The sequence below is a fragment of the Cherax quadricarinatus genome, chromosome 12 (genome assembly GCF_038502225.1).
Source record: "Cherax quadricarinatus isolate ZL_2023a chromosome 12, ASM3850222v1, whole genome shotgun sequence".
Classification (NCBI taxonomy): domain Eukaryota; kingdom Metazoa; phylum Arthropoda; class Malacostraca; order Decapoda; family Parastacidae; genus Cherax; species Cherax quadricarinatus.
The window spans coordinates 24,968,060-24,981,299 of record NC_091303.1 but is presented as its reverse complement, the minus strand read 5'-3'; the positions used below and the strand labels follow the sequence as shown (position 1 = coordinate 24,981,299).

The 13,240-nt window shown below is 37.4% G+C and overlaps 1 protein-coding gene across 2 annotated transcripts in view; it reads left to right on the top strand.

Annotated features, from left to right (window-relative positions):
* Positions 1-13,240, top strand: part of mgl (low-density lipoprotein receptor-related protein megalin) — a 611,193-nt gene that overhangs the window by 242,555 nt on the left and 355,398 nt on the right. For both annotated transcript variants that reach the window (XM_070084278.1, XM_070084279.1), the window contains exons 24-25: positions 9,328-9,515; positions 9,874-10,127. In XM_070084278.1, the coding sequence (XP_069940379.1) occupies positions 9,328-9,515; positions 9,874-10,127 (442 nt within the window). The remainder of the gene's footprint in view (positions 1-9,327; positions 9,516-9,873; positions 10,128-13,240) is intronic.

Sequence of the window (13,240 nt, the reverse complement as noted above, 5' to 3'; positions counted from 1 at the left end):
ATATTAAACAACCACGGTGACATCACACATCCTTGTCTAAGGCCTACTTTTACTGGGAAAAAATTTCCCTCTTTCCTACATACTCTAACTTGAGCCTCACTATCCTCGTAAAAACTCTTCACTGCTTTCAGTAACCTACCTCCTACACCATACACTTGCAACATCTGCCACATTGCCCCCCTATGCACCCTGTCATACGCCTTTTCCAAATCCATAAATGCCACAAAGACCTCTTTAGCCTTATCTAAATACTGTTCACTTATATGTTTCACTGTAAACACCTGGTCCACACACCTCCTACCTTTCCTAAAGCCTCCTTGTTCATCTGCTATCCTATTCTCCGTCTTACTCTTAATTCTTTCAATTATAACTCTACCATACACTTTACCAGGTGTACTCAACAGACTTATCCCCCTATAATTTTTGCACTCTCTTTTATCCCCTTTGCCTTTATACAAAGAAACTATGCAGATCTTTAAGCAAGCATTACGATGACCTCATAGCATTACTAAATTCCTTACATGCCAATATGTCCATCATTACACTAACTGAAACCTGGCTAAAGCCTGATAGTACAGATGTCTATGCCATTCCTGGTTACACAGCCATACACAACTGTAGGCCAGACCAACAAGGGGGTGGCACAGCCATATACTACTCAGACCAACTAGAATGTATCACTAATACTTGCACAAGGGATGAACATGGGGAATATATAATAGCCAAATTCAAATCCAAATACCTACAAAAACCTCTCACATTGATAAACATTTACAGAGTTCCACAGTCAAACATTAGCCAATTTAGTCAAAACCTAGGAAGTATGATAACTGATGCACGCATGAACAAAGATCACTTACTACTCTCAGGTGACTTCAGTATAAATCTCCTGCTAGACCAGGACCCACACGTTACTGAATTCACAAACACAATGAGTAACTGTATGTTGCTACCAACAGTAACAAAACCTACAAGAGTTACAGAGACTAGTGTTTCCCTACTTGACCACATCTGGACCAACACCATATCCCCTTTAAAATCAGGCATAATTACAGATAATACCACAGACCACTACCCTACTTTTCTCATAACAACTCTTGGTAAATTACCCCAAGACACTACTAAAGTCACCTTCAGACTTCACAATGAGGCAGCCATTAATAACTTCACAACAGCAGTAGCAAACATTGACTGGCACACTGAGCTAGAAATCTATACAGATATTGACGAATGTATTAATAATTTTCTAAAAAAGACCCAATACCTCTATAACAAGCACTGCCCTAAAAAAACTAAACAGATGACACCTGAGAGACTGAACAGTCCCTGGTTAACACCCAGCATTCTCAAATCCATAAATACAAAACACCAATATGAAAAACAGTACAGAATGGGTCACATAACCAGAGACCAAACAAAACGTTACTCGTCAATCCTAACCAGCCTGATAAGAAGGGCAAAAAAATTGTATTATGAGAACAGATTATCCAACTTACGAGGTGATATAAAAAAGACCTGGAAAACCCTATCAGAAATTCTAGGAACAAAAAAGATATCACGAAATAGCGAAATAAAATTAGCAAAATCAGATGAACCCCAACTCCCACCAACAGAAACAACAAACAGACTCAATGACTTCTTCTCCACTATAGGACAAAACCTTGCCAATAAAATCCCAAGCTCAGATACCCCACCAAATGACTACCTCACTGGCAACTACCCGAACACACTGTTCCTAGCTCCGACTAACCCATACGAAGTCTCCCTTATTATCAACACGCTAAAAAACAAGGCAGGAGATTTAAATACCTTACCACCCTTTATATACAAAAAAGTGTCACAAGTGCTATCACCAATCATTGCAACACTCTTTAACAAATCCATTGAATCCTCCACCTTCCCTACAGTACTCAAAATAGCAAGGGTCACCCCGATCCACAAAGGAGGAGACCAAACAGAGTTGAATAACTATAGGCCAATATCCAACTTACACCCTCTCTCAAAAATCTTCGAAAAATTAATTCATAAACGAATCTACTCCTACCTTATCTCCCAAAACATACTCAACCCCTGCCAATTTGGATTCAGGCCAAATAAAAATACTAATGATGCTATTATACACATGCTAGAACATATATACACTGCAATAGAGAAAAAAGAAGTCCCACTGGGGATCTTCATTGACTTACGTAAAGCTTTTGATACAGTTAACCATGACTTGCTCCACGTAAAATTGTCACACTATGGTATAAGAAGGCACTCCCTCAACTACCTCAAGTCATACCTCAGCAACAGAAGCCAATATGTGTATGCAAATGGGGCAAACTCTTCTGCACAACCAATTACAGTTGGTGTCCCACAGGGAAGTGTCCTTGGCCCTCTTCTCTTTCTCCTATACATAAATGACCTACCAAATGCTTCGCAATTACTCAAACCCACACTATTTGCAGATGACACTACATACGTCTTCTCCCACCCGAGCCCAGTCACGCTAGCCAATACTGTAAATACCGAATTACAGAAAATATCTACCTGGATGAGGACTAACAAACTTACACTAAACATTGACAAAACCTACTTCATTCAGTTTGGTAACAGAGCTACAGATGTCCCTCTTAACATAATGATAAACGGATCACCTATCACAAAGCTAACAGAGGGAAAATTCTTAGGAATCCACCTTGATAATAGACTCAAATTTCATACACATATACAACAAATTTCTAAGAAAATTTCCAAGACTGTAGGCATACTATCGAAGATACGGTACTATGCTCCACAGTCAGCCCTCCTGGCCCTATATCACTCTCTTATTTACCCCTATCTCACCTATGGAATTTGTGCATGGGGCTCAACAACAAGTAACCATCTCAGACCACTAATTACCCAACAAAAGGCTGCAGTTAGAATGATAACAAATTCTCACTATAGGCAGCACACTCCACCAATATTCAATACACTAAACCTATTCACCATACAAAACATTCATACTTATTACTGCACCTATTACATACATAGAACACTTAACTCTGATATTAACCCTCCCCTCAAACATCTCCTTGCCAACCTCAACAGAACACATGACCATAACATAAGGCACAGATCACTCTTTGATGTTCCTCGTGTCCATCTCACACTATGCAAAAACTCAATGCACATAAAAGGCCCTAAAATCTGGAACTCATTACCTGTAAATATAAAAGAAACACTACCTGTTTATAAATTCAAGTCTCTTCTCAAAGATCACTTACTCACCCAAAACCAAATAAATACTGAATAACTGAACCTTATAAATTGTATATCTTAAATGTTTCTCACAATTATATCACATAAATGTTAAACCTAAAACCCAATCTAAATTTATTATTTTTTAAATACACTACCTAACAGAATACTCCATTCTACTGAATGTACAACAATGCATACAACCATATGACCTGTCTTTGTAATACTCACTTGTGCTTTATAGTAATCTGTTTACATTAAAGTATTATCACTGATGTCATCATTGCTTAGTTCATCTTAAGTTAATTTTAAGCCAGCCCGTAATGCTATGCATAGTATAAGTGGCTTTGGCATGCTGCTCTTATCTGTATTTTTTGTACCTCTGTATGTGTGCTCAAATTTTTAAATAAATAAATAAATGCTCTCTGCCAATCCCTAGGTACCTTACCCTCTTCCATACATTTATTAAATAATTGCACCAAGCACTCCAAAACTATATCCCCACCTGCTTTTAACATTTCTATCTTTATCCCATCAATCCCGGCTGCCTTACCCCCTTTCATTTTACCTACTGCCTCACGAACTTCCCCCACACTCACAACTGGCTCTTCCTCACTCCTACAAGATGTTATTCCTCCTTTCCCTATACACGAAATCACAGCTTCCCTATCTTCATCAACATTTAACAATTCCTCAAAATATTCCCTCCATCTTCCCAATACCTCTAACTCTCCATTTAATAACTCTCCTCTCCTATTTTTAACTGACAAATCCATTTGTTCTCTAGGCTTCCTTAACTTGTTAATCTCCCTCCAAAACTTTTTCTTATTTTCAACAAAATTTGTTGATAACATCTCACCCACTCTCTCATTTGTTCTCTTTTTACATTGCTTCACCACTCTCTTAACCTCTCTCTTTTTCTCCATATACTCTTCCCTCCTTGCATCACTTCTACTTTGTAAAAACTTCTCATATGCTAACTTTTTCTCCCTTACTACTCTCTTTACATCATCATTCCACCAATCGCTCCTCTTCCCTCCTGCACCCACTTTCCTGTAACCACAAACTTCCGCTGAACACTCTAACACTACATTTTTAAACCTACCCCATACCTCTTCGACCCCATTGCCTATGCTCTCATTAGCCCATCTATCCTCCAATAGCTGTTTATATCTTACCCTAACTGCCTCCTCTTTTAGTTTATAAACCTTCACCTCTCTCTTCCCTGATGCTTCTATTCTCCTTGTATCCCATCTACCTTTTACTCTCAGTGTAGCTACAACTAGAAAGTGATCTGATATATCTGTGGCCCCTCTATAAACATGTACATCCTGAAGTCTACTCAACAGTCTTTTATCTACCAATACATAATCCAACAAACTACTGTCATTTCGCCCTACATCATATCTTGTATACTTATTTATCCTCTTTTTCTTAAAATATGTATTACCTATAACTAAACCCCTTTCTATACAAAGTTCAATCAAAGGGCTCCCATTATCATTTACACCTGGCACCCCAAACTTACCTACCACACCCTCTCTAAAAGTTTCTCCTACTTTAGCATTCAGGTCCCCTACCACAATTACTCTCTCACTTGGTTCAAAGGCTCCTATACATTCACTTAACATCTCCCAAAATCTCTCTCTCTCCTCTGCATTCCTCTCTTCTCCAGGTGCATACACGCTTATTATGACCCACTTCTCGCATCCAACCTTTACTTTAATCCACATAATTCTTGAATTTACACATTCATATTCTCTTTTCTCCTTCCATAACTGATCATTTAACATTACTGCTACCCCTTCCTTTGCTCTAACTCTCTCAGATACTCCAGATTTAATCCCATTTATTTCCCCCCACTGAAACTCTCCTACCCCCTTCAGCTTTGTTTCGCTTAGGGCCAGGACATCCAACTTCTTTTCATTCATAACATCAGCAATCATCTGTTTCTTGTCATCCGCACTACATACACGCACATTTAAGCATCCCAGTTTTATAAAGTTTTTCTTCTTCTCTTTTTTAGTAAATGTCTACAGGAGAAGGGGTTACTAGCCCATTGCTCACGGCATTTTAGTCGCCTCATACGACACGCATGGCTTACGGAGGAAAGATTCTTTTCCACTTCCCCATGGACAATAGAAGAAATAAAGAAGAACAAGAGCTATTTAGAAAAAGGAGAAAAACCTAGATGTATGTATATAGTATATATATATGCATGTGCGTGTCTGTGAAGTGTGACCAAAGTGTAAGTAGGAGTAGCAAGATATCCCTGTTATCTAGCGTGTTTATGAGACAGAAAAAGAAACCAGCAATCCTACCATCATGCAAAACAGTTACAGGTTTCTGTTTCACAGTCATCTGGCAGGACGGTAGTACTTCCCTGGGTGGTTGCTGTCTACCAACCTACTACCTTAATATATATATATAATATATATATATATATATATATATATATATATATATATATATATATATATATATATATATATATATATATATATTTATATATATATATATATATATATATTTTTTTTTTTTTTTCAACAAGTTGGTCGTCTCCCACCGAGGCAGGGTGACCCAAAAAAGAAAGAAAATCCCCAAAAAGAAAATACTTTCATCATCATTCAACACTTTCACCACACTCACACATTATCACTGCTTTTGCAGAAGTGCTCAGAATACAACAGTTTAGAAGCATATACGTATAAAGATACACAACATATCCCTCCAAACTGCCAATATCCCAAACCCCTCCTTTAAAGTGCAGGCATTGTACTTCCCATTTCCAGGACTCAAGTCCGACTATAAGAAAATAACCGGTTTCCCTGATTTTTTTTTTTTTTTTTTTTTTTCAACAAGTCAGCCGTCTTCCACCGAGGCAGGGTGACCCAAAAAAGAAAGAAAATCCCCAAAAAGAAAATACTTTCATCATCATTCAACACTTTCACCACACTCGCACATTATCACTGTTTTTGCAGAGGTGCTCAGAATACAACAGTCTAGAAGCATACACATATAAAGATACACAACATATCCCTCCAAACTGCCAATATCCCAAACCCCTCCTTTAAAGTGCAGGCATTGTACTTCCCATTTCCAGGACTCAAGTCCGACTATATGAAAATAACCGGTTTCCCTGAATCCCTTCACTAAATATTACCCTGCTCACACTCCAACAGATCGTCAGGTCCCAAGTACCATTCGTCTCCATTCACTCCTATCTAACATGCTCACGCACACTTGCTGGAAGTCCAAGCCCCTTGCCCACAAAACCTCCTTTACCCCCTCTCTCCAACCCTTTTGAGGACGACCCCTACCCCGCCTTCCTTCCCCTATAGATTTATATGCTTTCCATGTCATTCTACTTTCATCCATTCTCTCTAAATGACCAAACCACCTCAACAACACACAGTATATATATATATATTTTATTATTATTTTTTTATTATCACACTGGCCGATTCCCACCAAGGCAGGGTGGCCCGAAAAAGAAAAACTTTCACCATCATTCACTCCATCACTGTCTTGCCAGAAGGGTGCTTTACACTACAGTTTTTAAACTGCAACATTAACACCCCTCCTTCAGAGTGCAGGCACTGTACTTCCCATCTCCAGGACTCAAGTCCGGCCTGACGGTTTCCCGGAACCCCTTCATAAATGTTACTTTGCTCACACTCCAACAGCACGTCAAGTATTAAAAACCATTCGTCTCCATTCACTCCTATCAAACACGCTCACGCACGCCTGCTGGATGGAAGTCCAAGCCCCTCGCACACAAAACCTCCTTTACCCCCTCCCTCCAACCTTTCCTAGGCCGACCCCTACCCCACCTTCCTTCCACTACAGACTGGTACACTCTTGAAGTCATTCTGTTTCGCTCCATTCTCTCTACATGTCCGAACCACCTCAACAACCCTTCCTCAGCCCTCTGGACAACAGTTTTGGTAATCCCGCACCTCCTCCTAACTTCCAAACTATGAATTCTCTGCATTATATTCACACCACACATTGCCCTCAGACATGACATCTCCACTGCCTCCAGCCTTCTCCTCGCTGCAACATTCATCACCCATGCTTCACACCCATATAAGAGTGTTGGTAAAACTATACTCTCATACATTCCCCTCTTTGCCTCCAAGGACAAAGTTCTTTGTCTCCACAGACTCCTAAGTGCACCACTCACCTTTTTCCCCTCATCAATATATATATATATATAATATATATATATATATATATATATATATATATATATATATATATATATATATATATATATATATATATATATATATATATATATATATATATATATATAATATGTATATATATATATATATATATATATATATATATATATATATATATATATATATATATATATATATATATATATATATATATATATATATATATATATATATATATATATATATATATATATATAACAGGCCTAGTATCTAATCGACATGGTAACACACACACACACATAAACAGCACACACATGCACTACAAAAACCTAACCTATAAAAAATCGTGGCTCAGAGGGGAAGTCGAAGGCTCAGGGGATTAGAGGAAGATGGTCCTGGTAAGGCTGCATGGATGGAAAAGCAATGTAAAAGGATGGAGAGAGCTGTTAGGAGCAGGGATAGCAGTAAGTGAAGGGGGAGAAGGTGACAGGTCCCATGTAGAGGCACTACCCTGCCTCCAAGACAAAATAAGGGAGACAATGGCTATGTACAAACAGGACCCAGTGAAACAGGGAAAGGCAATGGGAGGAAGAGAGGGAGAAATCAGTGTTTATTCATGGGCTTCAGGAGAGCAAAGGGAGGACACATAATGAAAGATGGCAGAAAGAAAAACAGGAGATTGAAAACATCAAAGAAATAGGTGAGGAGGATATGACTGAAACAGTAAATTTTCAGAGCATAGGAGGGTACTTGAAGGGCAGAAACTGGCCAGTCAGACTGATTTTCAGGACAGAAATGGTGCGGACCAGGATCCTACAAGAGAAACTATGGCTGAAGGAATTGTCAGTATACAAAAGGGGTTTCTCGACTGTGACAGATCAAGAACAGGATGACAGCAGCTGAGGGAGAAGACACAGAAATGACAGGGGCTAGGAAGAGAGACAAGGACAGAGTCCACAGAGGACAACCAGAGCTGGGCAGAGCAACAAGTACAAGCACACACAGAACCACATACAATCATACACATACATCCATAAAAGGAGCATTAATTATAATAGATTTAGCTTGTAATAAAGGAAAAAGCAGTGAGGTCAATGTGAGGTCAATTATTATTATTTTCTTGGGGAAGTGCTAAACCCATAGGGGTTATAGAGTTCTGGGGAAATAGGAGGTATCATGTTTGATTCCAGAAAGGGAAGGGTAGCTCCACTTAAGGTAAGAATAAGCCAGGATGAACAACAACATCAGAAGGATTAGCCTTTCCTTGACCCTGTTGCTTTTCTTTTCATATCAGCTTGATGACTGCCTGGTCAGTTAGGCTGGAAATTTTTGCTAGAATTAATGTGTTGCTGTGATATGGCTGCCACTGGGTACTGTACAACATGGCTCCAAGGTAATAGTACAGTCTTGTCGTTCTGAGTCACTGAAACAGCCCCTGGTTCTGTGGGCATGGATGCAATTTTTTTCCATGGTGGCTTGGTTGTTCATGAGGCTTACCCTGCCAGACAAGCCTGATGCAGGTTGCAAGAGTAGGAATGTTCTCAAAATCTTTAAATGGAATATCAAAGGTAAAGATGCCTGTTAGTCTTGTTTTTTTTTTTTTTTTTTTTTTTAGTTAAATTATCTCACATGTTTTGGGGTGGAAAATTTTGTGGGAATTGGAATGGCATTTATGTTGGATAAGGAAATCATTGCATTTGCTAGGTTGATCATGCCTATATTTTCCATTCATTTTTCCTTGTAAATTTGGAGAAACAATCATCCTAAAGTTCTCTCCTTATTTTATTGTTTCTAAATCAAGCAGTGAAAATGTATAGTTTATAATTTTTGTATAACAATGATAAAAATATGTTAATCCTTAAGGATGCTATAACTTAGTAACACTTTTTGCCATTTTTAACCAAATTTTCAGAGGAAACCCCCTATCTAATGGTAATGAAGGGAAGCCAGATAGTGGATGTTGCACTTACACCTGGGGAGAAAGGTGCTGCAGGATTCCTCACACCCATTGTGGGAGTGGAAAATGGACTCCAACTAGATTATGACCGTAACAATGAACGAATTTTCTGGCTTGAAGCCATTGCAAAGGATAGTGAAAATGTAAGTTATACCAAATTTCAAGGAAAAGTTAAGTTGGTGCATTTTTGTGTGTGTGTGTGTGTGTGTGTGTGTGTGTGTGTGTGTGTGTGTGTGTGTGTGTGTGTGTGTGTGTGTGTGTGTGTGTGTGTGTGTGTGTGCACGTGCATGCGTGCATGCATGCGTGCATGCATGTGTGCATGTGCAATGTAACACACGTGTGATACACATATCAAAAAAACTTTTCTATGTAGATACTTATCTGTGTCTAGGAGTTATAGAACTAAAATTAACAATATTTGAGCCACTAAAGTTTAGTACAGTATATTAGTATATTAACTGATTTATTTTGTTAGTGTTTTGATGAATTTTTGTTTTCCAGGGTACAATCTATACAATGAATATTGGAGGTGGTAATAGATCAACTTACTTGGATTTGGGAATTGTTGGATCTCCTTACACTATGGCCTGGGATTGGGTTGGTCAAAATATGTTTATTGGAAACCGTGTTGCCAACAACCTTGAGGTCCTGAAACTGGATGGCAAGAACAAATACCAGAGTGTGATCCTAGACAACACTGGTAACGCCACTGGTGTAGGCAGACCCAAATCTATGTGTCTTGATCCTGTGGATGGGTAAGTCAGAGAAGATTATTGTAATATGGTGAGGCACCATTGTTGCCATAAGAGAGTGGGAGATATGAAGTCCAAGCATCTATACATATATTTCTAAGTATATGTGAACATGGAGGCTGTTCCTGCACCTTGAAAGTCTGGAAATATAAACACATATGCAGTATAATGTGATCCTTTATTGACTACGTTTCGCCCACACAGTGGGCTTTTTCAAGTCACAAACAGAACTACCTGGGGTGGAAGTTCTGTTTGACTTGAAAAAGCCCACTGTGTGGGCGAAACGTAGTCAATAAAGGATCACATTATACTGCATATGTGTTTATATTTCCATTGTGTCGGTATTTTATACCATTTATTTCCACCTTGAAAGTCTAGTGGGAGATGATGTGGTTTGGAGGACCATGATTTCATCATGATGTCTGTATTTTTTTCAAAAAAAAAAAAAAAAAAATTGGGAAGAAATGATCATGAGTCATTTTTTTTTTGTTGCTAGGACAGCCTACCTTGTGGGTAGAAGGTTGATATGTTAAAAAATCAGATAATGTTCTTTTAAATTTAAAATAGTTATTTTGTGTCGGATTTTTTGCAGACATGATGTAGCTAGTGTTAAGTCTAGATGGAGTTATAATGTTTGATTTTAGTTCCAGTGGCTTAAACTAGATTTATTTATCTTAAATTGTTATTAGGTATTCCCTGAGAGGGAAAATCTCTAGTTGATGTCAGAATGTTTTCTTCTCCAAAGTTTTAATGCAATAATTTGAGAATGCCTCTTCTGACTCCAAACTTTCAGTGTTGGTATATTTTACTTAGTGGGAGGTTCACATTGTTTTGGACTATGTAGGTTCCAATATATGAATTCAATATTAAATACTGTGAGTTTTTTTTCTGTCTAGTAACTTGAGAATTCCTCTTCTGAATAGCTTTTAATTTACAATGCCAAGTTATCTAAATAATAGGAAGGTTCAGGTTAGTTTTAGGATAAATAAAATTGGCAAATTTTCCAATTTTATATTTTATAGCCAATCAGAAAAGACTTTTTCCAATATTTTGAAAATGCCTTTTCTGATTGGCTTTAAACTTTCAACACTGGTATATCATTCTTAGTGGAAGGTTTGGATTGGTTTTGGCTTGTGTAGGTCCCAATTTGCCAGTTTTATTGAACAGGTTAGGATACAGTACTAGCTTAAATGCCGTAACTTTTGAATTCTTCTCTATGTCAGCTTCAGAATTTCATCACTTCTGTATCTTTAACATTTCATCACACAGACAATGGAGAAATTTGGATGAGCTTCTAGTATGTTATAGATTGGCCCATTCTAAGACATTTTTATCTTTATAACTTTTCCTAATATCTATTGTAGTTTTTTTATGAATTGTTGAAGGCGAGTCCAAACAGTCATTATTTCCATTTATGAGTGATTGGTAACCACTTGCTTCCAAGTCTGAAAGTACAGTGTCACATCTCATCTCTTCACTCCATTTTGGGAAGGAGTTGGGTCTATTTGATTGGTTACATGAGGACGACAATGAGTTCCCCTATTGGTTTGAGGTTATTGAAAAATATTAATTTTAAAGTTTGAGCTCTGAAACCTTTCCAGATGTGAGCCTTTAATGGAATCTGGGAATGCTAAAGGGTTAAAGGAAGACATGGAATTGTATTGGCTTTTAAGTGCTAATTTGCCAGTTTTGTTACAAAGAATTTGGAGCACCAAGGAACTGGATATCAAGCTGAAATGTTAAGCTGTCATACAGAAAGAACAAAAATGCACAATTCTATGACTGGAACAATACACAAATAACCCGAAATGTCATCATAAGCTTCTTATCCTATATGTGGGTTATTTATGTATTGTGTAAATTGTCATACAGCTTTAACCCTTTCAGGGTCCAGAGGCCAAATTTCAAAGTGTGCACAAGTGTCCAAGAATTTTCAAAAAATAATTTTCTTAATTTTTCTTATGAAATGGTAGAGAATCTTTTTCTGAAGCTAATACTAAAACAAAAAGTACAAAATTTGATGGAAAATTGACAAAATTATGCTCTCGCGAATTTTGATGTGTCAGCGATATTTACGCATTGGCGATTGTACCGACTTTGACTCCCATTTTAGGCCAATTACATTATTCCATTCAACCAAATTCTTAGCTATTTCACTAGTATTACTTCTATTCTATCGATTGAGCACAAGAAATCACCAAGTCAACTGTTTCAACTATAAAATAAAGTGATTGGAAATTGGTAATTTGGCCAATTTAATGCAAAGTTAAAAATATTCCAATTTCAAAATAGGGTCCATAATAAACAATGTAGGCATTCCTGGCACTAAACTAACATTTCCTCTGTTCATTATTTACGTTTTCAGGCTTTACAAATGAATTCCATTTTGATTTTTTATTCACATAATGAATTTTTATTCAAACCAAAAAATAGAAGATTTACTGTTATGCAATATTGTAATAATTGTACAAATAATATCACCACATTTGTGAATGTATATTAGATCCACCAGCTGGTGTATATTAGATGTGTGAGATCATTTGTTTACTCTTGAACATCGGCAAAAATTTAACATTTCTGCTACTTTGAGCTCAGTTTCAAGCCATTACCAGTACTAAAACCAGTCAAAATCATCTCTTTTTCTGTAATATATCTTCCATTCTATCAAATGAGACCAAGAAATTGCAAATGCACTGTGTGCTGCAGGATTTGTTTTATGTGGTGTACACATACCACATAGATGTATTCTCTCATATGTAGGCCCAAATTTACCACTCACAGCTTATCAGAGTGAGCTGAGCTCATGGCGTAGATCTACAGTTTGGACCCTCAGTGTAAAGCCATAGATCTACGGCATGGACCCTGAAAGGGTTAAGTGCTGTACCATATTATTTTTTGCACAATTTCCTTTAGCTATTTACGAGATATTAATTTTTATCTTTCACCTTGCAACAGTTTCCAGAAACTTTTAACTCAAACAACTGCTGTAAGTTTCATAGAAATCAGACTGATCATTCTGATGGTTTCTATGATATAAAGCAAAATTAACCAGAATAAAACTGTATAGACATGTTGCACTGTGTTTCCTCTGAAGGGTTTCATATTATCAGTGATTG